This window comes from Pithys albifrons, chromosome 11 (genome assembly GCF_047495875.1).
Source record: "Pithys albifrons albifrons isolate INPA30051 chromosome 11, PitAlb_v1, whole genome shotgun sequence".
Classification (NCBI taxonomy): domain Eukaryota; kingdom Metazoa; phylum Chordata; class Aves; order Passeriformes; family Thamnophilidae; genus Pithys; species Pithys albifrons.
Genome location: NC_092468.1, coordinates 1,007,279 through 1,033,438, shown reverse-complemented (window position 1 = coordinate 1,033,438; position 26,160 = coordinate 1,007,279). Strand labels below are relative to the sequence as shown.

General features: G+C 45.5%; 2 protein-coding genes across 4 annotated transcripts in view; both read left to right on the top strand.

The window, feature by feature from the left end:
- Nucleotides 1-227: 227 nt before the first annotated feature.
- SAG (S-antigen visual arrestin) lies at nt 228-16,423 on the top strand. Its single transcript, XM_071566146.1, has 15 exons — nt 228-643; nt 1,186-1,246; nt 1,334-1,378; nt 1,654-1,847; nt 2,575-2,634; nt 3,719-3,786; nt 3,978-4,113; nt 4,469-4,553; nt 5,771-5,843; nt 6,868-7,005; nt 7,286-7,363; nt 8,419-8,442; nt 8,846-8,910; nt 14,145-14,154; nt 14,784-16,423. Exons 1-15 carry the CDS (start codon nt 545-547, stop codon nt 14,875-14,877), a joined length of 1,230 nt encoding a protein of 409 aa, XP_071422247.1. The 5' UTR covers nt 228-544; the 3' UTR covers nt 14,878-16,423.
- Nucleotides 16,424-18,896: 2,473 nt separating this feature from the next.
- Nucleotides 18,897-26,160, top strand: part of DGKD (diacylglycerol kinase delta) — a 58,792-nt gene continuing 51,528 nt past the window's right edge. For all 3 annotated transcript variants that reach the window (XM_071566994.1, XM_071566993.1, XM_071566992.1), the window contains exon 1: nt 18,897-19,074. In XM_071566994.1, coding sequence (XP_071423095.1) covers nt 18,907-19,074 — 168 coding nt within the window. In that variant the 5' untranslated portion in view covers nt 18,897-18,906. The remainder of the gene's footprint in view (nt 19,075-26,160) is intronic.

Sequence of the window (26,160 nt, the reverse complement as noted above, 5' to 3'; positions counted from 1 at the left end):
GTGGTCTCCCCTTTCTCCTCCCTTCCCTTCTTTTTTTCCCTCCTTTTCCTTTTTTTTCTTCCCTTCTATTTTCCTCTCACTTCCCTTCTTTTTTTGCCCCCTCTCTTCCTTTTTGCCCTATCCTTTTTTTTCCTCCTGAAGATTTTTATCCCATCTGTTTTCCCTTGGGTGCCAGCTGTTCCTACACCTGATTATAATTGTTAGCATTCTGGGCAGGTGGCTGGATTGTTCTGAAGGTCCCTTCTGGTTTGAGTTCAGTGGTACCCTGCATGTGATGGGTTGCATTGGGTTGAGGAAAATGCAATAGGATATGAGTTCTCCCTTTGGATTCAGTCTGACGCCTTAACACAAAACACCTTTGTAGCCAATATTTGGGTGTGTGAGAGTTTCTGAAATAGCAAATTATATGTAGGAGGACAGTTCTTTACCCACCAAGTATGATTCTGCTTTTATCTCATCCACTTATTTTTCCCAGGCATCTTTCCCAGGACATTTTGGGGCAGAAAAGCTTCATTCACCCATAGTCACATCCCCATCTTTGGCCATGAGCTGCCCTGAGCCCCAAAAGCCAGGAATGGATGGGAAGAATGCCAGTTCTCCCCAAAAACAAGTTATCTTCAAAAAAAGTACCCGTGACAAAGCTGTGAGTACCGTAAGAAGGGCTTTATTTAGGTATGAGTTTCACCTGTAGTGAGACTGGAGACTAATTAGAAAGCTCTTTTCTGTCCCCTTTATTTTTTTCTGAAGAAAAGCCATGAACCATATTAAGAACTAAGTTCGAGGACATGATGCAAACAGTTTTTAGGACAAACTTCTTATCTGTTATAATACAGGAGGAAGGCAGCTCACCTCACTCCCCTCCTGGGTTGTACTTCTACTGGTAGATGTTTGAAACAAAGCCTATTCACTGTCTTTCCAACCTGATGGCACTGAAAATCTTTGAATCTACAGTTCTTGGTCCAAATTACAAGTATTTGTGGTGTACTTTTGGGAGTTTGTCTAGATCAGGGTGTCCTGAATCATGTGAATAATCCTAGTGAGTCTGGTGGGGAGTGCCTGTTTGCTGGAAAAAAACGCTGCATTTAAAATGGAATTCTTCTGATCTCTGCAAGATTTACAACTCTCTGATGTGTTTGTGTGTTTCCCTTCCCTCAACACACAACCATGGTCATCTCCTCCCCACAGCTGACAATCTACCTTGGAAAGCGAGACTTCGTGGACAACATTGGGAATGTGGAACCTGTAGGTGAGCCCACAAGGAAACGTGCTGCCCTTCCTGCTCTCTCAACCCTGATTAGCCTCTGTTAATCTCTATTTTTTAACTTTCTTTCAGATGGTGTTGTATTGGTGGATCCTGCTATTATCAAGGGGAAAAAAGGTTTGAGGTTTTATGCAATTCAGAAATTGTTACCTTTTGGAGTGAAATGCTGAGATAGAACCATTTTATTGTTCTAAGGGTACAAATGCAACTCTTCCCCAGCGAATGGGCTTCTCAATGTGGTGTATGTTGTTACATGTGGTGTAAATACTCACTGGGTTATAGAAGTGTTGAAATGAGTTTCCATGTCTGTCTAGTGCAGGAGAATTCCACATGCCACCCTAGCTGCCATGTTATCCTGCTGCACGCTTGACCTGTCCTGTGCTTCTCCCCAGTGTATGTGTCCCTCACCTGTGCTTTCCGGTACGGCCGAGAGGACATCGACGTGATGGGCCTCACCTTCCGGCGGGACCTGTTCTTCTCCAGGGCACAGGTTTACCCTCCTGCTGACAAGCCAGAGTCTCTCACCCATTTGCAGGAATCTCTGCTAAAGAAACTGGGGAAAAATGCTTATCCCTTTTTCTTTACAGTGAGTGTCTTCAGAAGAGCCTCTGACTCTTCTCCTTATGTGTTCTTACCAGGCTGTTTAGGGCCAGTGATAGACTGAAGGTGAGAATTATTAGTGAATTCATGTTCTGCAAATTCCAGTTTTGAGTGACAGGAAGTGTACAAATGGCTTTTTTTCTTCATGCCATCCTAAGAGGTAAAGTCCAGGAGGGTCCTAACTGCACAATGATCACTGCACTGGGAAAAGTGCTTTCTTTGAAATGGCAAGGGAATATGCAATGGCTTTGTGCTTAGCAACAACCCCACATACCTCTGCCTTCCCATTCTGGAGGGGCTGAAATACTTTATACCATTACCTCAGTGCCAAATTCTTTTGCTTTAAAACCTTTGTGAATCAAATAAACAGATGAAAAGCTCTTTAGAAGATGTTGTCAACACGTTCTGCTCACTGCCAAACTGATTCTGACAGGATATGCTTCCAGTACTGTCAGTGACATGGCTGCCTCAGCATTCCTTGGGAAGATCCAGGATGTGCCTAGACTTTTTTTCTTTTTTTTTTTTCTTTCTTGACTGTTAAAGTATTTTTGGAAGAGAGGGACTTGTTCATGCAAGGCAAGTATAACAGCCAGAATTCCAAAGGGTTACTGCATGACAGCAAGTGACCGGTTGTCTTCAGAATTGCTTTTGTGAGCAATGTTACCTAGAATATCTGTGTAATACTGTGTTGGGGTATTTTCTTCCTCACACAGTTTCCAGATTACCTGCCTTGCTCAGTCTGTCTGCAGCCTGCACCTCGTGATGTTGATAAGGTGAGACCAATAGTACAGTTTTGCTTATCATGGTTGGGGAAAGTCAGGTGGAAAAAAGTCACATGAATTTGTCTAGCTTGAAAGTAGGAGAAGGTGGTACTGGATTTTACTGTGCTGTGCTACAAATGTCAAGAACCTTACTTTAGGGCTACAAGTGTATATCATGGAGTTGGAATTGAAGTTCTCAAAATAAGAAAGGGATTCCAGACAAATAGCAGCAAGACTGGAAAATGTGCACTGTTGTAGCTTCCTTAAGATTACCACATGATTTGTGGGTTGGTTGCACATAAAATGGTTTTAGTTCTGAAGCAACATGAAAAGAAAGGAGAGTGCCTAAAATAGATTAATACAGATTGCTATAATTAATACGTTTTAAGACCTGCTCTGAATTAAATGCAGAAAAGGGCTGGTCTGTACATGTGTGTAAACAAACCAAAACCCTGGAGTAAAAGTTGTTAAATAATGAGGTGTTCTGCAAGGCTTCTGCTATCATTTAAAGTATTCCTTTTGCACTGGACTGAATGCTTCTCTGAACAGCAGAACTAGGCAATCAGCTAGGCAAGGTGCAAAATCCAGTGCAGCAAGGATAAAAGCTGTATTTTATGCCAGGGAATGATATTCTAGCAAAAATGTCTCTGTAGAGAGTTATCTGGGGCTCACAGATGCCCCATGATGCTATAAACCTGTTAAAGCAAAGGCCAGCTGGGCCTGATCACTCCCATTCCTTTGATGCTGGGAAAGAAGGTATTGGCATTACAAAGACAATGCAGAAATTCAGTTCAGATACCCAAGGACTGGAGAGCCTTGCATACTGGTCAGTGTTACGCTCTGACCTCTACAGCACAGCTCTCACAGAAAGCCTTTTAGGAGTAGGGGTGTCATCACTCAGAGGCTGGGAATTAGACCTCATTTACCAGAAGCAGCATGGAACAGGTGGATGCTGCCACACAGGTTGGCAGAGATCTCTCCCAGAAGAACTTGCAGAAGTCTGTCAGTTTCTGGTGTACAGAAAGATACTGAAGCATCTACAGATGTTCCTGGCTTCTGACCCTCATCTCACAGCTGTCCTCTCTATCTCTGGCAGACCTGTGGGGTGGACTTTGAGGTGAAAGCTTTCTCAACAGAGAACGTGGAGGAGAGAATTCATAAGAGGTAACAGAATGTGTGTGTCTGTCTTCAGCTCTGCCCTTAAAGGGTGTGAGTGGTCCAGTGATCCCCTTTGGTTACTTGTTCAGCTTTGCCCCACTCATCAGTGGAATTCTTGGCTGTAAGCACATGTGAATGCAGAACTGCTGCCTCTGCCAAGCACAGGGTACCCCATGTTGACCTGTGCTGCTTCACAGGAACTCTGCTCGTCTGCTGATCCGCAAGGTGCAGTATGCCCCAGAGAAGCCGGGACCCCAGCCATGTGCGGAGACCACCTGGCAGTTCTTCATGTCCAACAAGCCCCTACACCTGAAAGCTTGTCTCAGCAAAGAGGTGAGGGAGGACCTTGCCCCAGGGCTATGAACATCACAGGATTGGCAGGCAGTGTGCATTTTGCTGCCCAAAGCAGCTACTCTTCATATGTTGCTGTCTCAGCTGAGACTGACTTGTCCCAGCACTCAAGGGCTCCAATGTCACTCCTGTCAGTAGCTACTGTTAGGGGAGGCTGAAACCCCATTACCAGACACATTTGAGGCTAAAGAAGTCATTGAAAGAAGGGTCATGAATAATTGGGAAGGGTCATCTTGCCTTATTTGGCCTCTGTGAGATGTAATCTGCGGGAACTAGAGGGGTTTATGGCTTGGGAAAACTCTCCTGGCTGGACTTCTGAGCATCAAATTCCTTCTAGGTGTACTACCATGGTGAGCCCATCCCAGTCACTGTCACCATCAACAACAGCACGGAGAAAACAGTGAGGAAGATCAAAGTCCAGGGTATGTTTTGACTTGCTTAGGACTCTTTGAGCGCAATAGGACTGAGAGAGAGACAGAATTTAGTACTTGCAACAGCTTAAGAAGGTGTTTGGAGATGTCAGGAATTTGTCCCTCCACGCTGTCTGTTGCAGTTTCTTTGCTGTTCATCAAGGGAAACACTGCAACTTTTTCCCTGACTCTTATGGTTACTTGTAAGTTTTAATTTCAGGCACCAGATGACCCTCTAGTAAAGAGAAAGGGTCTGGCATCTGCAGTGGGCAGGGCAGATGCTGTGCAGGAAAATCCAGCCCTTTTTGGGAGGGCAGTGGGAAGGGCTCCCTGTCAGTGTGATGCTCCTGCTGATTGTGAATGTGCCTCAATCACATACAGCTCTGCCTGGCATTCCAGAAACATCTGGCAATGTGAGGAACAGTCCCTCTGCCAGCGATGTTGTAATTCCTCCTGAGCAGCCGAGGGCAGGGGCTGAGCTCAGGAGTGTGCCTCTCTTTTATTTGTGGCACAACACGTTCTTATCCCACAAGCTGCAGGGCTGAGGAAGATGGTCTGAGAGACAAAGGATGAGAAAGAGAAGGGAAGGCAAGGAAGGAACAAAATGGCTGAGGTTTCTACAAAGTTCTGTAACAGAGAAAGCCATTTCTCTTCTGGTCTTGGATGCACTGTCTAGTGATTCCCAAATATTTTTAATCTGATATGCCTCTGTTGGGCTTCAAAACACTTTGATGGTCCCCAGATTTATTCCTCATCAGTGTCTCAGTCAGAATTACCTTGGGATTTTTTGTGTTAGATTAGAGAATGTAAGCCATTTGTTATCAGAGGCTCTTGACTGCAGTCTGTGTGATAAATGCATATGCATGGGCTGTAGGCACACAAGAGATACCAGGACCAGAGATAAAAGCAGACATGGTTAGAGAAAGAACAGGGAGATCTCTTTGAAAAGGAAAGAAGTAGCTCCCAGGGGAAAGTGTGGGTTATTGACTTTGTGTTATCTCAAAATCAGGCCAGGTGCCTTTCATGGGAGATAGGCCCTGCTGTTGGTGTGCTGTTTATCTCTGTCCAGGTCAGGCTGTCAGACCTTGTGTCCCTTCAAGCTCCAAATGGATAGGTTTTCCCACTGTCCTCATCATGTTTTCCCATTCCTGAGACTAGGGGCAGGGACAGCTGTGTTGTTTCTGATGCACACACATGACTGATGTTCCACTTTCTCCTTCCTCCCTCAGTGGAGCAGGTTGCCAATGTGGTGCTGTACTCCAGTGACTACTATATCAAAGTGGTAGCTGCTGAGGAGGCACAGTGAGTAAATGCTTCTCCCTTCCTGCTCCTTCACACGCTTTAGTGACCCTCCTCATCAGTAATGGGAGGTTCTCCTAATTACAGCCTGCTGTAGCAGTGCTCTCTCCTCTCTTACCTCACATTTGTGTCCCACATCCATACTCTCTGAATGTAGCTGGTCTCCTTTTCAGAGAGCCAGCAGGGATCCTGCACATTCTTTCATGGAATGAAGAGGTTGCAGAATAGGTTTGAAGAGTAATTATTTACTACACAAGCGTAGCAGGGGCTGTGGAAGGTTCCCCATTGCTGGCAAGCTTTAAATAGAACTGCAACACTTTTCTGAATGGTGCTGCTGTTTGAGGGGCAGACATGGATACTCTAGTTTGAGGCCTGTCTTTCCCACACCATTTTATTTGATTCCATCTGGCCTGAGAAAGCCCATGAAAACCTTGAGCCTGTTGACATGGAGAACCACTTGCTCTTTTTCATGGCCCTAGCAGCGCAGCACTAACCTTTGTTTTGTCAGGAGGGTTGGGCACTCCCAGATACTTTATCTTAGTCTGGTGTTTTGCTTAGTAGCTTAGGGACATGCTTTCCATTGAGTATTGGTCTTCTCAACTAGGATTCATTTTTTCCAAATTTGGAGGTCTGCAGCATAGAGGATATGGCTTCAAGTTGTGCTAGGGGAGGTATAATTGGATACTAGGAAAAATGGATATGGGATTTGTGGACATGGTTTGGTGGTCTTGGCAATGCTGGGTTAACAGTTGGACTTGATCTTAAAGGTCTTTTCCAACCTAAACTAATCTATAATTCTATAGTTTTATCCTATTTTCCTGCCTTAATATAAAGTTAAACATTTTCTGTAAGTGCTTGTTCTTTGCTGATTATTGGTTAGATTAGATGTAGACATCTGTTTTGTAGGCAACTAAATGGGGACAGATAAATTCCTCTCCTTTTGGGCAGCTTTGTAATCTGTTTTGAAATTCTCTCAGTTGGGTGTGTAACACTAATCAGAGTGTATCATTTTCCTTCTTATTTTCAGGGAAAAGGTGCAGCCCAACAGCAGCCTGACCAAGACACTGACACTCTTGCCCTTGCTTGCAAATAACCGGGAGATGCGGGAAATAGCTCTGGATGGAAAACTAAAGGATGAGGACACCAACTTGGCTTCTAGTACTATGTGAGTGGGGTTTTAAACAGTCCCAGGTGATGGGAGAGTTACAAAGCAGAGGGGAGGACAAAGGACACACCTGTATCAGGACTTTATAAATGTGTGTCCAGGTGGGCACATGTGAGCCCCATTGCTGACCCCATCATACTCATTGAGGGTATGTGGTCATAGCTCTGGAGAGGTCGTGACTGTCCCTGGGGTTTGTCTGCTGCACTGCTTTCAGGATGCTCCCCTAGTTCTTGCTTCCATGTTGCTGTGCCACCTCACAGTGCTGTGTTTTCTCTGGCAGCATTAAGGATGGAATAGACAAGACAGTGATGGGGATCCTGGTTTCCTACAAGGTCAAAGTGAAGCTCACTGTTCCAGGGTAAGCCTAACACCGTTTTTGCTGTATCTGCCTAGAGTTAAGACAGTGGAGTGTGATTCCATCGCTGAGGGTGAGGAGGGAGCAGAACAGTCCACGCCTAGAGAAAGAGCTCATGTTGTAGTGTGTGAGACTCCCTCGGAAGCATAAATTGCTTGGAAATCAACCTTGACCTATCCAACGAACTTGACTTAAACTAGAGGGTTTTGATTACCATCCTTAGACACCATATGACTCAGACAAAAACCATATGGCTTGAGCAGGATCCTCTGGTTTCCATTGCAACATTTTGTTTCAAAGCCATTACTTATTTTGTGAGAACTAAAGTGAAACTTTGTATGAGCCTTTATGTTGGCGTTGTTCTTCCAGAGCAGAAGGTGAAAACATCTGCCTGAGACTCATAAATATTGTAGCTCAGGTTCTGTACTGAACCAGCTTTCTGGGAAAAGCTGATGTTATCAATGTGAGCTAGTTCCAGGATGTAGTGCAAAAGAGGACAATGATAATAACTCTGAGTTGATGCTTGTCACTGTTTACATATGTATTTCATTCATCTGTCCTTCTTTCTCGTATAAAAATGAAGCCATCATTTGCCTAAAGCCTGATAAAATGCCTCCTACCTTTTGTGGACCTCCAATTGCCCTTTGGTTCTCGGAAAAGGGGGCATACCCACCACTTGGTCAGGAGTTCAAAACCTTAGACTCTTTCTCCATGAGAATGACATGAAAAATCACAGCATCAGAATCACAGACTATTCTGAGTTGGAAGGGACCCACAAGGATCATCGAGTCCAACTCTTAAGTCAGTGGCCCACACAGGGGATTGAATCCATGATCTTGGCATTATTACAACCAGGTTTTAAGCAACTGAGCTAATCTCAGTGGCTAAGATGACCTTTTTAAACACAGGTTGATTTGGATTTTATGCTTTGTGGCAAGCAGAGAATAGTATATGGGGACAGTGATTTCCGTAGTCTACCAATGAAACAACATTTGGTAGAGTACCAGAATGGAAAAGCTTTAAATAGTCTTTGTTTTTCATCTTGTTTTCTTCTGTAGCATGCTGGGAGACCTTTCTTCCAGGTAAATGTCCTCTTCCTTTTCAGACCATGCAGTCCTAGTTGTTAATTCATCTTTTTACCCTCTTTCCTATTGGCATTCCTACCTCCCTAAAAAACCCCAACTATCTCTGAAGTCGATAGAAGCAAGAGGTTTGAAAATGGAGCAATTACAAAAATATGTTTGATTTTATGTACATGCAAAAACATTCAGCACATAATAAACTCAGTTTATAAATGTGGATATGCCTGGGATATTTGTGGAGAAATTGGAGTTTAAGTCTTCTTGAGGTGAAAATCATTATTAGAAAATATGAAAGAATGGGTGAAGCTGGAGTTGAGGGCTTGGTCTGTCCTCAGGTGGGAAGGGGTCTGAACCAGGCTGGAATGGAGCTATGGGTCTGATGTCTTCTCTCTTCTCCCCAAAGTGAAGTGGGCACAGAGCTGCCATTCCGTCTCATGCACCCCAAGCCTGAGGAGTGGAACCCAGCAGGTCAGTGACACCTGGGTTTTACCTTTGTTCATCAACAAACTCCACTGAGAGCTCACCATTGTAAGGCTTAGAGGGACTTGTGCTGCAGGAAGCCTTTAGAGCTCACAAGGTCCCAGTACGGAGCTGCTCTATGTGTATGTGTGTGTGTGTGTACATAGGTATATATCAACCTCAAGGTATGAAATAACAGGCAGGAAGGATGCTGAGATGGGAGAAAGTGAGAGAAAATGGAAATGAGTCATGTTCCCTTTTCATCTTTGACCTGTGGAATCACAGCGCAGAGGACAGGGATTTGAGGAAGAACTGCACAGTTAAATCTTATGACTGCAGAGCAAAATGTTCCAAATGAAGGTGTCAAGAATCCCCAGTCACATTCCAGGATAAGAAAAAAAATGATCAGAAAACACCCAACACACATGAGTATTGTAAAAAGCAAAATACTTTTAAGCAAAATTAAAGGTGATAAAACTATATATGGTTTTGGAGACCCTGGTATCCTGACATGACATTGGCCATGGTGGCTGGTATGTGGCCTCTGTGTTCAGTGATTAGCCAAGAGGAATCCTCATGTCTGTTCATGGAATTGTGGAAACTCTAGAGCAGTGTAAGGAGCAAGCCTTCCCCAGCCATCTCGAGGGTTGTGGTCAGATGGCAAAACCACAGGCTGTTGACAGCATCTATGTTCTCCTCCCACTTCCTCTGACTCTATCTAGCTCTGTTCTCCAGTGGTGAGCACCAGACACAAAGTGCTCACAGTAAATCAGAAGCTCCTGTCCAGCTCTGAAGCAGCTCTTGAACACAAACACAGCAGCCCTTCGGTGCTGGGGCTGTTCCAGCCATCTTGGTCTGCCCCCTATGTTTGGACAGAGTTGGTGGGCTTCAAACAAAAACCCCATTTCTGCTTCTGTGCTGTTTTTTCTTTCTTTCTCTTTGGGCTCAAACATACCTAATGCTGCTGTTTCTAAGAACATGCCCACAGGAAGGTGATGACGGAACCTATGAGAAGAGTTACCCTGAAATAGACGCTCTATTCTCTACCAGAAGCATTAGAAAGGGGTGACTTGAGTCCTTACTGTGTGAAATTGTTGGAGGAGTCAAGTGTGACAGATGAGCAGAGGTGCTGGTGATGCACTCCATGCTCAGTTGCTCTGGTTGGGAATCAGTTTGCTAATTAAGGATGTGCTGGAGTGGGCAAAGGTAGGTTTTATCGCTCTGGTAAGAACTGCACTCCAGGAAACTCATTGTCACTGGGAAAGCCCCTGCTGTGAGCTGTGCCAGCACAGCCTCTGCACAGACAGAGAATGGTGAGGGGCTGGGATGGCACTGGTGGCCCCAGGAACAGTGGCTGGTGAGGTCTATCTAGTGCCCGTGGGCAGCCCAGGCTGCAAAATGCAGAGCTTTCATGGACACCAGGGAAAGCTTGAAAACTTCTAACAAGGCTCATCCAAAGGCTTAGGCAACTGTAAAGAATTTTACATTTTTAAAATGGTATGATTTTTTTTCATTACTTTTTTGATGTTAACAATGCCACAACTCCTTTTTGATTACTTTATAATTCTGGCAGAAGCATTTATAGCATGAGGAAAAATGGAAGTCAGGCAGTTTTCACTTCTAACATCACTTCAAAGGAGTGCTGATGTACTCCTTTATGTAGGACACTCAAAAGGATGAGGGCAGAAGACTTTAGAGGGGAAAGGGAGAACTGCAGTATTTCTCAGATCACTTCCCCCAGCGCATCCTCTTACTGGGGGCACGGCCCACATATTTTGTTACATCAAAGTCTTGCAGGGGCTTGCTATCAGGAGGCAGCTACAGTCCTTGCATTCTGTACACATGGAAACTGAAAAACTGGGTAAAAAAGCAGGTAGTTTCAGGAGCTATCCCATGGGAAAGCCCTGCAAATGGTTAACTCGGGAAATGAATGCTTTCTCTTAAAAAAAGATAGTCTAACACAACAGAAAATTCCCCTGAAGCCTGTATATCTAACTCGAAAACTGCTGGAATGTGGAGTCTGAGCTTATTACAGTGAATAAAACAGCCTCCTAGATGAAGCCGGTGAGGTAAACGCCTTCCAGCTTTATAGGCTGGAAGTTTTCTATGCCCTGTGCCTAATCACTTTTCCCAATTGTGAGTTCAGACTTCTTAAATTTTTATTCTACCACTTTAGCTCATGAACCCTGATAAATACAATGTGTTTCATTAGTGAAACACCATCTAATTTGGAATCAAGCAAATCAAGACTTAATTGCAGAGATGGAGCTTCAACTGCCAGTGTTTAGACTCTCAAAGGTCCCAAAAGATGGATTTTTTTGTGGTTGGCTTGTTCAGCAGCCTGTGCAGTGGGAGTAGGCAGGGGTGCATGCCTGTCTTCTCTTTCTGTTCCCTTTTGTTTGTACTGATGAGTCAGTAGTGAGCAGTTTGCCTATTGCACCTCCCTGCTTTACTTGATTGTCCTTTTGTCTGAAGGCACAGCTGGAAGAAAGGAAAGGAGCCAAAGGAACCAACTTGGTAAAAGCTGCAGTGGGACTAAAAACCGCCACATATGATTTATTCTTTGCAGTGGGGGAATATTCTTCTCTAGCCAAGGTGATTTATGGCAGAAGTAAAACATCAATGCCTTTAATCATGCAGAGCTGACTTGCATGTAGAGAACCTCAGAAACACAAGCTTCCCAAGCACATGGTTTAATTTTTTCAGAGGCAAAGGGGGAGAGTGTGACCAAGTGCTGTGTGCTTTATTCCACAGCAGATTGCTCTGCTCTCTCCAACTGTCCATGAATGCTCTGGAGCCTTTAACCCTCAGGGGAAGGCAGGTCTGTTCTGGTGCATGGCTGTTGCAGACTGCTTGGTCCTTCTTCCCTGTGCCTGGAGAAGACAGAAAAGGAGCAGCTTTCCTGTGTTAATTTATAGCTTTCTTCTCTCAGACTTCTGGGGAGCCGGGATTTGCATGTTTTATGTGTGCTGGTTTTGTGACTGGTTTTGGACCCATGTGGTTCCCAGGTGGTTATTTTTAGGCAAAGCAGCTCCTGTCACATTGCCAGTCTGTCTTTTCCACCTGCTGACAAAAGATGTGTAGGAATCTGTTTCTTTTAAAGATAGACTGAAACTGTGCTGTGTCCCTTCATGCTTCCAAGGCCTTTCCCGGTGAGCACTTAGCCCAGAAGCTTCTGCTGTGCTTTCCTCAAGGCTGTGGTCTCAGCATGAGTTCTTTTCCTGCCTATCTTCTGATGTCTTAGATTTTGTGGGCCTCTGTCTTGGACACTGGTCTTTGTTTTGGCTGTTGTTCAGCAAATGGTCATTTATCTGCTCCCTGGTTAAACTTGAATGAAAGGGCTGGTTTCAGGAAACCCAGAAGTGCTTTGTCCCTCTAGTAGTAAAGTAGCACCTTCCCTGTATTAGTATTGTGGCTTTCAGAAAATAGCAAATTTTAAAAGCACTTGAATGTCTTGAAAAATAACAGAACCTATTCCCTTTTTTCTCCTCCCCCTTAAAGTTAAGAGAGGTTACAAGCAAGCTTACAATGAAAGTTACCGTATGCCACAACTTTAATTATACGGAATCATTTCCGTGACTGCATATTGAAAGCCTGCAGAAAACCCTGCAGAGAGTGTGATGGCATTTTTGAAGCCTTGTTGATCCCCCTCCCATCCCAACCCTCAAAACAATTGCTGGAATGCTAATTAAAATTCTGGGAATTTTTCAATATTGTAGTATTAAATAAGGCACAGGACAGCAAGGGGACTCTGGAGTGAGCCTGACTCCTGCCAGGGTGCAAATGTGGCATGCACGAGGTAGTGATGCAGCCTGAGGGGAAAGTAGTGCATCTTTGAATGTGTAAACTTCCATCTGAGCTATATAATAAGCATTTCTCTGCTGCCACACTATCTATGTATTGATTCAGTAATCATTTATCCGACAATAGAGTGTATGCCCAAGTAAAACAAACCTATTCTCCCCCTCAATCCATTATGTAAAATTGGTTTCAAATTGCATTGGTCGCATCTCAGCTTCACGCACATCACTGATACCGCTGTTCCCGTCGCAATGAGTGTACCTCAGAGAGCAGACTCTTTAATGAATAAACATTGGAGGAAAAATGAAACAAGAATGATGCATTGGAAATTTTAGAAGTTTTATTTTAACTCCATTTCAATCAAGTATACATGTCCTGAGATTTTCCAGACTTCATCTTGTCTTCTGAGAGTAGAGGAAACCATCCTTCTCTGCATAGGCACCATTTGGGGTGCCTTTACACGATCCATCCTTTGAGGCATTCTGAGGCATTTTGGCTGGAGTGGACCCACCTGGCACACTTTTAATGCTCACTTTTTCAGCAGTGTTTGTCACCAGTTGTTGCCCTTGATTTCAGTGTGTTCTGTGGATGGGAGTTCTCCAGGTAACAAGTTCTCCCGTCACTGAGGCATCCCAGATCCTTGATGACTTGTGTAGAACAAAGTGGGCTTTGCTCCCTGACTCAAACCCAGGAGAAGTAAGCCAGTGAAGTGACTGTGACTTGCTAAAGTAACTGTGAGAACAAAAAAATCCCTGCAAATACAGTCTGTTCCAATTATTTTAGGCTGTGATGAAACAGCTTCCAAGGAATCCTGCTAGCAAGCAGGATTTGTTACAGTGTGGTTAGCAAAGGTCTCATTCAAGAAACACAAATGCTAAAGGTTTTGGGACTATTTTTAGGGAAAGATGACATCAGGAGTGTTGCCTCAAGGGCATAACCTATCTAATGAGAGTCCGCTGAGGCATTTCTGTACTCTGACGTCTGTTTTATTTTAATACCTTCATGTTTATTGAAAAAGAACATGTGTTACGAGCTGACTCCTTCAGTCACAGTGATCAAGCAGTTAAAGCTGACACTGTGTCATGCAGGCACTGTCAGCTCCGAGTCCAAGTGTGTGCACGGATGTCTCCCCCAGCTGTGACCACGAGCAAGCACAGATGAGGAAATCTGTCTTTCTTTCTTAGCCCTTCTAATGGCTTGGATAATGTTGCTGGAGTGCTTTTCCATTTGGGAGATCAAGTTCTGCTTCATCAGGTGCATGTATGCACACATTTTGAGACTTTCTGGATTTCTCCTTATACTGCTGCAAATCCTGCTGCTTGTCACTGCTTTGACTTGTCAGTCTGTATGTCTTTGCATTAAACATTTTGGAAATGTTTTAGCATCTGCTGTGCTGTTCTAACTACCTGGTGTATCTTTTTGCTGCATGTGGGTGACTTCAGGGAAGCATGGGTAAGTTTTTTTAATATTTCCCATTCTAGCTGCCCTTGTGTCTTGATTCTTTTGCAAACTTCTGAAAATTGTCTGAAAATCCCCAGCTTAAAATATAAAGTGAGCAAGTTACTGTGGCCTGACAAATGACTGCTCTCAGTTAACCAGCAAGGGCTGACCATGTGAAACTTGATTAAGAGACATGTTTTGCCTCACAGTTGAGGAAGAAGTGTGTTTGTCCTCACCTGATGTTCTGTAGCTCAGAGTTTCAGAAACTTAATACGTTTGGCCATGTGCTTCAATTTGAGTATGGAAGGAATAAGGATGAAAGGTTGCACATTTTATTCCTGGATGAAGCCCCTCTAAGGCTGCAGGCTGTTCAGAGAGCTGATAAATAGGCAGCTGGAATGGACATGATTCAGTACAGATGAAAACCTCCTCAGTTTGTGTCCTGACTTCCTCAGTAGCTTTTCCTTTTTGCTAGAATATCACCAGTGAAGATGTTGCCTGTGTGGCTGTGATCCAAGTTCTTTTGAAAACATTACCAGGCTGCTCTAGGCTTCTCTTCTTACTCCTATCTGTTGCCTGTAGTCTGCTGGTATAAAACATGACTGACATAATTTTCAAACACCTGTTTTTTTCCATTGCAGTGAAGCAGAGCTGGTATTCCAGGAGTTTGCTCGTCAGCAGCTAAAAAATATGCCTGATGAAGAGGACAAGAATTCGCTCTCAGCTGATGAGTGATTTAAAGAACAAGCTGCCAGAGAACCTGTGTAGTCAGACTTTAATTAGAAATTTAGGACCTTAGTTTCTAGTAGACTGCATGTTCGCAGTGCACACATGGTCGTGCAGGGATCAGCCTTGGGATCAGTGGACACAACATCATGGATCTCTATTGCTTATTACAAGTTTCACCTCTGGGAGAATGTGGCAAATACAGCCCCTGGTGCTTATTGTTTGCAGAGGAGGACAGGAAGGCTGCCATGCCTTCTTTCAGGGCTGCATAATAAAAAAGTTGATTACTTTCAACACTGGTGAGAGTTAAACGAGGGCTTGTGCAGCCTGCCTGGAGTTCCTCAGTGTTAGAGGCTGTGACTGAAGTGCCAGTGACCCAAAGCTCAGCCTGGAAGGCTTCTTTGCAGCCCTGGGTGATTCATTGAAGTTTTTCAGCAGATTGTACAAAACTGATTTTATTTTCTTTTGGTTGCTTTTATGCTGTACCACATTCATCCAGTGCATGATTTCAGTGCTTGCACTGTACCTGTGTGGATAACATCCCTGTTTGTACCATTAAATATCCTGCAAGACATGTCCCACAGCAGACACAAGGCTGATACAGAGTATTTGCTTTCTAGCAATATGCTGAACAACCAAGTTACTAAAGATGAGATAAATATGCACTGTGCAGGAATTCCTTAACAAAGCTCCCTGCATATACCACCCCAAACAGAGAACATACTGATCCTGTATTTAATAGAGTTTTCTGCAGGCAACACTGCTTCAAAAGAAGGTGCAGGAAAATTAAGGAGGAAATTAGGAGGCAGCCTTCCCTGAGGAGCCATTTCCAAAATGCATCTGCCAGAGGTTGGTTTATGCTCTAAGAAATGAGACTGTATTCTGCAAACTTTGTTCTCTTGCATTGTTTTGGATATTTTTTGTTATCCAGGTAAACATCTGATCCTTTCATGTATCTCACTTAGGTTTTAGCTGAAGTGAGTTGCATCAGCTAATTACATTTTGCCTGTAAAACAACTGGTGTTTTTTCTCATTTTTGCTTTAAATCTGATTTTCAGTGTCCCTGGTTCAGATTCTCCTGGAAAGTATGAATGCAGGGCCTAAATATTTTAATTTAAACTTAGGTTGCCCACCCTACACACCAGAAAATGGCATTCAGAGCTTCACACATATCTTAGTTAATGGTGTGCTTGTAACAGAGAGGAAAATGAGGGAGACATTTTTGAGATGCATTGCTGCAGAATCATTCTATATACAGGCCTAATTTTTTGAGCAGAGGCTTGTTTGTCTTTTTTTACTGACACCATCATGGTTACAAGCCCAACTTTTACAGGTGGTTCAAAGTGTTTAACCAAATGGCTTTACATGGGGCCTCCAACATGAAGAGTTTTGGTTAAAAGTAAAGCCTTCTGTTTTTGTTCTGTAAACTGCTCTTGACTAAGCTGCTGGAAGTAGTGAGTGAAAAGCAGGGCTGAGTTCAGGGTTCTGTCAGTGCTCTCCCCGTTACCCCTGTCCCTCACTGAATTCAGGATTCCTGAATCACCTGTCCCTCGTGTCTGTTCTCAGAGCTGTCTCACATGAGCTGAAATTGCAGGAGGCAATGGTTTGCTCTACTCTTTCTGAGTACTGAACACTTTGCTGCTAAAGAAATCCGTGTGGTCAGTAGGATTTTGGTATGATTTCAGCTTTGTGTTTAAGGGAGGGTCAGGCATTTGCACCTGGATGTCTGGGGAGGCTTTTCCTTGGTATTTTTCTTACTAATTTCTTGGTGGCTCAAGAACACACAGAAGATACAGTAAGGTTGAACAAATTGCTGGTTGTGAATATGGTGGTTTTGGAGAGCTAGTGTTTAGAAAATCCTTTAAAGATGCTAAGAGAAGGAGAGGAAAGTCTTCCACTTTTGCTTCAAAGTGCAGCTTCCTCCACAGAGATACTTCTTTCAGTGTTCCTGGCCACTGGACCTGTAAGTATGGGACTAGTAAATTCAGAGATCTGATTTATTTTTTTCCTTTCCTTTTTTTCTTCTTACATGTCAACTTTGTGAGTGGCTTCTGTCACTGCCTGACTTTTCTCTCAAATTCAGCAGTGGTGATGACTTCTTGTAAGTGGGATAGTTTTTAGATGATCAATGGTGCATAGAAGGGGGAGAAAATATGTGCTGGGAAACTAGGCAGAGTAGTATACAAAGTAACTGTATAACACTAGATGTTCTTCATTACCAGGGCCGTGTTCCTCTCTGACTTGGCTGCATGCATGGTAATACAATGGTGAAGGTTGTACAAGGGGGTGAGGAAGCTGATGATGGGAGGAAGAATAGGTGGGCAGGGGTCGTACGACCACTACCCAACAGGCGACATGCGCAGACTGTTGCCGCTTAATTAATAGGCGGTGTTTGGCTGCCTCTTAAGCATCACCTTATACTACATCCTGGTCCTACCCAGTATAATGGATAGCTGATAAATAGGAACACCAGGAGTGGGGGAGCTGAACAACACCCATCCTTCCACCGAGCCCGTGTTGGCTCCGCGGGGACGCCCGCTAAGCATGAGTGCCGTACAACTTCTGCTGGTCCTGGTAGTCCTGGCCTGGCTGCTCGAGTAAGCATCAGAGATAGGAAGCAACTGCTGCAGCATCAACTCTATTTCAACTATACTGTATCCTTTTGTATCCTTTTATTAAGTTTTAAGTATTTTATTCTTTTTATTCTATTTTGTAGTGAATATTAAGTATTTTATCCTTTTCATTCTCTTTTGCTAGTTGGTATTGCAATAAATGCTGTTAGTGGTATTTTATGACTGTGATTAGCTTTATTCTGGACATGTATCCAAGACAAATTGTTCCACTTCTGTAAGTGTGACAAAACCACAGTGCACTCTGCTGTGCAATGGAGTGGAGTCAAAATGGTTATTAAATCTGTTCTTTTGCCTCGGTTCGGGAAAGTACTTTCAGACACTGTTTAGCTCATGCTGGACATTTGCTCAGAGAGCAATATGGGCTTTCTGCTGGTTCCTGCAGTTGCCTGTCCTGCGGGACAGGCTGGACTTTTGCTCTCCTGACCTTCAGCCACCAGCTGCTAACTTCTGTCAGCAGAAAAGAGGTCTCTGCTGGAACTGTCTGCCTTTTATCTTTCTTCTGGTTCTGGTGTGATGTTGATTTGTCGAGTTAGACCTGCTGCTCCTGCGCACGGCCTGGGGAGCGATGGCATCGCTGGAAGTGCTGTATCTGAGCACAGCCTGTGCCCAGCACGGCGCGGCGGCGGTGACAGTGACAGTGCCTCTCCCCAGAGCAGCTCCGTGCGATCCCGGCGGGATCACGGGGCGGGGGTCAGCGCTCCCACGTGCCCTCCGGGACACGGGCTGTGCCCGCGGGACCTCATCCTATCCTGGGAACAAGGGCCGTGCCTTGGAAGGGGTTGCCCAGAAGGTTTGGAGTCACCACCCCTGGAGGTGCCCAAGGAAGGACTGGCTGTGGCACTCAGTACTCTGGGCTGGGGGAAGCGGTGGACACCGGGTACAGGGCGGGCTCGGTGATCTCCGATGTTTTTTCCATCCTGGAATGACTCCGTGCTTCTGTGCTGGAGCCGCCAGCGGCATGGTGCCCGCGGTCCGAGCTGTGCGCTGCCCCGGGAGGTTCAGGAGAGCCGGACCAGGGCAGCGGAGGGCCGGGGCAGGGGAGAGCCGGGGCAGGGGAGGGCAGCGGAGGGCCGGGCCGGGGCCGGGGCCGGGGCCGGGGCAGGGGAGGGCAGCGGAGGGCCGGGGCCGGGGCAGGGGAGGGCAGCGGAGGGCCGGGGCCGGGGCAGGGGAGGGCAGCGGAGGGCCGGGGCCGGGGCCGGGGCCGGGGCAGGGGAGGGCAGCGGAGGGCCGGGCCCGGGGCCGGGGCCGGGGCAGGGGAGGGCAGCGGAGGGCCGGGCCCGGGGCCGGGGCCGTGCCGCCCAGGGAGCGCAAGGGCCGTGCCCGTGCCCAGCCCCGCCCGCTGCCTGGCCGTGCGGTGCCGCCGGGGGGCGCTGTTGGGGCGGGCGGGGCCAGAGGCGCGGGCAGCATGGCGGCGGCCGGGGCCGGGGCCGGGGCTGCGCAGTCCCAGGCCGAGGCGGGCGCCGCCGCCAGCGCCGCGCCCGAGGAGTCGTCGGACAGCGAGCCGGAGCAGGAGCCCGGCTCCCCGCAGAAGCTCATCCGCAAAGTCTCGACGTCCGGGCAGATCCGCCAGAAGGTGTGTGCCGCGGGCAGGGCCTCGGGCTCCGGACTGCGCCTCACTCGGTGCCGCCTCCCCTCCCGCCTGGCACGGGCCGCGCCGCAGCCACCCCGGGGATGGATGGCAGAGCCGCGCCCGAGGCGCCCCCCAGCCGTGCCCACACACCCCGCTCCGCCCCTCGCCCCCACAGCGACCCCCCAAGCCACTCCTCAGACACCCCCTGACAACAGCCCCAGCAGCTGTCCATGGGCTTGGGAACCCCAAAGTGCCCCACGGGGATCCCTATAATGAGATGTTTCTCAGGCGCTCCTTTACAGCTGCCCCCTAAATGCCCTTCAGCCTGTGCCGGTGGCCCCCAGACTGCCCTCAGGGGCTACTGGAGTTGCCCCTCCGCCCCCGACAGGTGCCATCCCTTCTGAGCCCCCCACTCCCTGCCCAGCAGCTCAGCCCGGGCCACCTCCTCCCAGTGCCCAGCTCAGACCTGCCTGGGGACTTCTCTGGCCCAGCAGTGATCAGGGTGCCCAGGCTCAACAGGACCCTGTCTTACCTCTTTCCTTTCTTCCCCTGTCATATTTTCTTGGAATCATGGAAGTTAGATTTGGGCTCCTGCTCCCTAGTGCTGCCCCCAGCTATCTGGTATTTGAACTCCTAAGGACATCCTGTCCCCCTGCCCCAAGAGGCTGCATCTCCCCTGGCCTCGCCATGCCCAGTAGCCAGGGGCTCCATCCTCACCTCCCTGAGAACTCTGCACAGCTCCGCCATAGCTTCCTGTCACATCGTGCCATTGTATGTTTCCAACACCCTGCTCCTGTGGTCCTGTTGGACTTGGCATAAGTCACTGTCTCAGAGCTGTGCTCTGGAAGGTGCAGCACTTGCTGTTACTCTCTGCAGTCAGTATGTTCTTCCCTAAACATCTTCCCATCCATTTTGTTGTTGCATCCCTATTTTTCCCATCTTACACTGTGCTGTTTTAGCTTTCTGGAGCCATATATTGATGTTTAGATTTCTGTCTGGTCAAACAGTGGTCTTACAGATGGTTAGTCTTTGTTCCCAGCTTTTTCTATCCTGCTTTGCTCTTTCCACCTGGATTCCCTTGGCCCAGTCATATTTTACCTCTCTGTGGCTCATTCTGGAACAAAATAACACCATTTTTAGGGGCAGTAACAACATTCTGGAACTACAGACACAGCTGTAGTTCCTCTGTATTGTTACTGTAAGAGAAGATGTGAAGATTTCCTTCAGCCTTAGGCTGGGAACCACCCATAGGGAGTTTCCCTTTTCTGTACTATTTTTATTATAGCAGCATGATTTTTCTTTGTAGCCATTAAGCTCCTGTGTAACTCTTGGACTGTTGTGTGATGTTTTTCTGCTTAGAAATACCAGGTTAGTTACTATGCCATCACATGCCTTGTGATCACCTTGTTCCTGCAGCATGGGCAAGCATAGTACGGCTCTGGGGATGCAAAGGCTCATTCAGTGCTGGTACTGCAGCTCAGTGTTGCTTCTCTGGTACTGGCAGCAAAGGAGAGTAAATGTCTCTGCAGGATGCAGCATCTGAAGCATTATTCGGAGGGATCTTCTTCCTGCTGGCTGGTTGGCCCTGCTTTCGGACACAAAGCCTGTCATCGTTCTGCTGTGCATTGTCGTTTTGCTGCTTCGGTCCTGGCTCTGAAGCCCCTGTGTGGGCATACATGGGTACCACGGCAGGGCTGCTTCCCTATCTGCAGCATGCTGCTGGCACTGCCACTGCCTTCTTGGGTTGAGGCATTGCAGGGCTGAGCTGTGAGATGGTTCTTTTGGCCACACAAGGAAGCCCTGGAGCCCTCTGAACTAGTTGATGTTCTCTATCAAGCAGATTGCAGTTGTGCTGTAGCACCAGGTGACCTGAACTAGTCTGTTCTGCTGAGTAAACAAATAAGCCTTTTCAGATCTTTTCCTGCATACAGAGTGGTGAGTATTAAGAATTTGTCTTGGTGGAGATCAGATGAACCTTGTGATTCTTAACACCACTTGTAGACAGGGTCTCATGTGGAACAGGAGGAAGGATGCTCTAGTCTGTGTCTACATGGTGGTGTTTGTGATGAGACACAAAGACTTTGCTAGTGCTAGAGTGGGAACTCTTGCTTACAGCAGGATGTTAGAGATGCTAAGGTGAAAGGTGCACTGGATTGTGTTTTTGTTTGAATACAATCCCCTGTCCTTACTTAATCTTTTTCCCTGCTTTACATCAATTCCTGCATCAGCATGACTGGAAAAAGTCAAAACCAGCCACTTGTATATGAAAACATAAACACGGTAAGAACATGGATTATAAACAGATATTGTCTACAGCTATTAAGCCTCCTTTGCGTTAATCTGCAGAAAATCTTTGACTAAACAGTGTCAGATTTTCCAAGTAAGCTCGGGTATTATGGTACCAAGGATTGATTTGTTCTGTTGCCTGTCAGTGTCTTTTTGTTTTGTCAGTCTTTTCTGCTTGCTGCTGCATGTATGCATTTTCCTTGCCCTCAGGACAAGGAGGAAAGATGACTTTGTGAGTAATCTTAGTTTTGATGGGACTTTGAGTAGCTTGCTTGCTGTATAAAAGCAGACCTAATTCTGAATTTGTCTGATGAATGACAGAGAGCAGACTTTACGGTAAGCTGTAGAAGCTGTTGGACAGGTCTGTCAGTGACAGTGAGAGGTGCAGGCAGACTTTTACTGCAGCCTGAGGATATAAATCTCTTCTGACCACATCTTTTGCTGCAGTTAGCTTAGGATCATGCTGATAAATACAGCTAAATCACCATGAAAGTTTACTGTTATCACAGCTTGAGTGCAAATCTTACTGTGGCTATGGAATTCCTCAGAATTTACTTGTTTGTCACAGTCACAAACGCTTTGAGCATATGTTTTCCTTCCACTGGTCCTGCAATCTGTTTTTCTAAGCAATTCTGTAAATAAAGCTGTTTGCTTGCAAGTCCATAAAACTTCAGTGAACTTGTTTCAGAGCCCACAGGTTGCTCATCTGTGTTTGACTGAAGTAGATTGGTGTGGTAGTAGTGGGGCAGGTGGAATTGTTTGGTTGTTTAGGGACTGAGAGCTTGATGTGCAGAGTCTGAACGCAAATCACAGGTACATGTCTTTAGCTGAAAAATCTGTCTCTTGTGAGGCAGAGGGCAGGGGAAGGAGGAGTGGAAGACTAAGTTTGAAAAGTCAAGTACTAGGTTTTAGTGTGCTTGTTTGCTTTTAACTGGGAAGAATTTTTGAGGCAAAGAAGAAGGTATAAGGAAATCATGTTTAGCTGTCTTCTAATGATCATTATTGGGGAAAGAAGAAAATCTCATATGATCAGGTATAGCAGGTGATGTGGCTGCTCTTGTCTCAGCTGGCAAAGAAGCAGAGGCTGTGTTTGATCAGCCATTTTGAGACCTGTCAGGCTTGTACCAGTGTCCAGCTTGAGAGTGTGAGGCTTTTGGCCCCTCTCTGTTGGTGCAGCTGCAGAAACTGTTGGTGGGCTAAGGTGAAGTGTCTTTGAATGGATGGGAATTGGGAAGGAGATTAAATGAACTGAGAGAAGGAAGATGGGTGCGAGGAGAGACAACAGCAGAATCTTGCTCCCATCTCCTTAAGCAGTGCTGAGGCCTCAGCTGGAACCAGTGGGAGTGGTAATGCCATCTCATTGTCACTTGGCATGGAGGAAGGCACAGGAATATCCAAAGTGGTCATGGGAGCTGAGGGTGTGAATCGGAGGAGCACAGCACCGAGTATGAGCTCTGAAAGTGAAAGGTGCTTCTTTCTTTGAACCTTACCTTTCACTGCCAGTGTCCCATTACAGCCCTCAGAAAGCAGGAGGGTGGATGGACAGGCCACCTTTCCATTTCATTCATCAGTTCGGTAGGATTTCCAGCCTGCCAGTTTTGGTATGCTGAGCTCTCTATTTGTTTACCAGACAGGATTTCAGCTGCATCCTTGGGTGGCATCAGGAGGACTTCTTGTTTAGACTAGTTCAAACTAAGTTCTGTTTACTTTGACAGGCAATTTCTCAGTAATATTTTCATTTTTTATAACTATTTATCATTGCCTTGAACTTTTAAGACAAGTTTGCAATGTATATTTCAGCAGAGTTGCACACAGAGCGAGCAGCTCTCCAAACTGTCTGGGATATGGGAAGCTGTCTAGCTGCAGTAGCAGAGATATGTCAAGTTAATTTGTACTATGAAAAGCAGGATAAATTAACTGCTACTGAGCTTTATGCTGTGGTGGACAGACTGCTCAGTATCTGAACTAGCATGATTCTGATCTCTGTGCTTGTACCAGGTACAGATGATGGCTTTTGTGCTATTGGAGGTTGTGATTCCCTCTCTGATCAGCAGCTTTGAGGTCTTGGAGCCACTCTCCAGTGTGAAGACAAAAAAAAAATGGGGGAAAGCAAAATGTTTCTCCTCGGTTTTGTGCAGCTTTCCAGAGCAGACTAAGCTGAGTCCTCAAACATATGGTGGATAGCATGAGCAGCTAAAGAAAGCTTATTTTGTTTCTTATTGTATTGCCTATTAGATAAAATGTCCATTTTATAGGTAAAGAAGTGTCGGTTCTATTTCTGGAGGGCAAATGTTTTCAAGTTTGCTGAGATGAGATTAGACTGAGGAAATGAAGAAGTTTATTAGTTTGAAATACAAGTATTGAAAGAAGTATGATGATAAGAAGCAAAGTAGTTCAGTAAAGAGACATTATAAAAGAAATATGCAACAAATGAGGAAGGAATTTTCAGGAATTTATGGCTTAATTAATTTTTAATAATTTTAATTCTGTCTGTGGCATCTTCCACTAAAACATATTAGAATGTCTGCCTGGTTTTGTTTTGTTGCCTTCTATCAGTGTCTTAAAGAGGATGTTTTAGGAGCTTCATGTGTCATAAATGGTGGTGGCTCATGCTTTAATTAGAAACTGTGCACTTTTTGCTTAAAGAGAGAATTGTTGCAAAAGAGAACTTTTTGTGGTTGAACAGAAAGAGAACATGTTGATCACAGGTTTTAAGGACATGAATTTTCTTGGATTAGCTGCGTGAACAGACTAGTTTGTTCTCTGAGCACTAAGGACAGAGCTAGGACTTAAGGCTTAACAAATGTTGCTGACCCTTAACACAATCTCCACTCTAATTCGTGTGCCCTTCAGGCCCATCTGCTCTGACAAAATTGGGAAGCCTCACAGCACTGTGTCTCCACTGGTGTACTGCAAGTTTGCCTCGCTGCTGAAGAGTTTTGGATGCTGTATGAAACCAACAGCTGTTACTTCCTTCTTAAAAAAAAACCAACCCAAACTGAATAAAACCTACCACACAACAAAACAAAGCACAAAACCACACGCACTTGTAGCATTGCTCTTTCCTTCTAACTATAGATCAGGTTCCAGGAACTGAAGAGCTAACATTAAATATTTGCATGTTGTGAGAGTGTGGATTTACTTAGACCACATTGCTAAAAAGTACATTGCCAGGCTACTAATTATTCTCTTAAATAAAATTACAGACAAAGTAAAGTAAGTATTAAATGTTTTGTTTTGATTGTTTGTTTTTTAAAATAAAACTAAGTCATATATTTAGAGTATTCCCCCATTTCCAAAACTTGTTGCTACAAAACCATTGTTATTTTACTTTGGAGGACTACTGATTATAAATGAAAACTACAAATGAAAACTGTGAAATGTCTGTCTCCAGATTGCCTGATTAGAAAATCCAGTGTACCATGTAAGACACTGCATAACTTTACCTTTTTTTAATTACAAATTCAGTGTGATTCTTTCTAAAATAGCACATATACCTGCATATGTCATAGAAAGCACAAGTGAGATAGAGAGGGGTTTGTATTCCCTACTTCCTGGAAAGCTTAAGGTTTACCCCAGGTATTGGCACAGCAGCACTGGAAATTTCATGGCAAAATAGTGTCCCAAGTGAAAAGCACCTTGCTCTTGGAATGTGTTTTTTCAAGGTTTCAAATGCACAAACCACTATTTAGAGGATTTTTTTATTAACTCTCCACTGTTCCCTGCTTTTTCTGCACTAAATGGTTGTTACTTCTTGTTTCACTAAGAATTTATGTGTCTTTTTTGCTTGGTTCTGCAGCTCCATGGGATGCTTGTCCAGGGGCAGGTGAAAAGCTGGGGCAGCAGCAGTGACCCCCAGCAGCTGCCATCGTTTGTGTCCCTTCTCACACATTTGCTGTGGAACCCTCCAGAAAGCAGAGCCTGTTGTGTGGGCCCCAGACAGCACAGCCCAGGGTGGATGGAGCTTGTTGTCTGCACTCCCTGGCCCACACGTGGGCAGGAGAGCAGTTCCACTGAGGAGGAGGTCTAAACATCTGCCCTCCTGTCATCCAGGAGATAAAAAGTGGCTTGCTGGCTACAGTATGACCACGTCTGAGTTAGGTAATTGATTAATGCAGGGTTACCCCATTTGGGTTCAGAGGAGATCTTTTTGTTTCCTCACTGTCTCAGTGCCAAGTTGAAAAGTTTTACGTCTGATACCTGTTCTGATGTTGTGTTTCGCCTTTTATGAGAAAGGAAGTGCCTTATTGAGCACATAGTGTTTGCATTGAGCGCATTGTACTGTGGCCTTGGAAGTTTTAATGAATTTATCCATGTAATTTACTAGTGAGGAGAGGTGAAACCACTGCAGTTTCCCATAGGGGGATTGGAGACACGTGCTTCTTGTATCAAATGCACAAAATCACACTGGGCATCCCCACACCTGGGAACTGAGGCAGGTGCTGCAAGCTCCAGGGTCATGTCTTGACCTGTGAGACAGCCCCCATCACTGGTCCTTGAGCAACAGACCATGGGGGGCGAGCTGCCTGCTCTGCAGACTGTGTGTGCCGAGACAGGGCACAGCACTCTTGAGAATGTGTAGATATATCACTGAGATTTTATTAGGGATCAGTATTCTGGAAACTCACACTGGCCCCTTCTGTTCTGTTCAGCTGAAAGTTAACGAAATGGTGTTTCCAGGGCTGTGCTCATCTTCCTTGTTGTTGCTGGTGCTGGTTAAGATGTCTTGGCATGGTCAAAGGTATTTGCAGGACATTAAAACAGGGAAAGTGGAAAAACAAATTAAAAGCTTTGGTGTATCCT

Coding starts and splice junctions, on each gene's coding strand:
- SAG (XM_071566146.1), top strand. CDS start 545: ATGAGCTGCCCTGAGCCCCAAAAGCCAGGAATGGATGGGAAGAATGCC. Junction 1,379..1,653: donor TATTATCAAGGGGAAAAAAG/GTTTGAGGTTTT, acceptor GCTTCTCCCCAG/TGTATGTGTCCCTCACCTGT. Junction 3,787..3,977: donor GAGGAGAGAATTCATAAGAG/GTAACAGAATGT, acceptor GCTGCTTCACAG/GAACTCTGCTCGTCTGCTGA.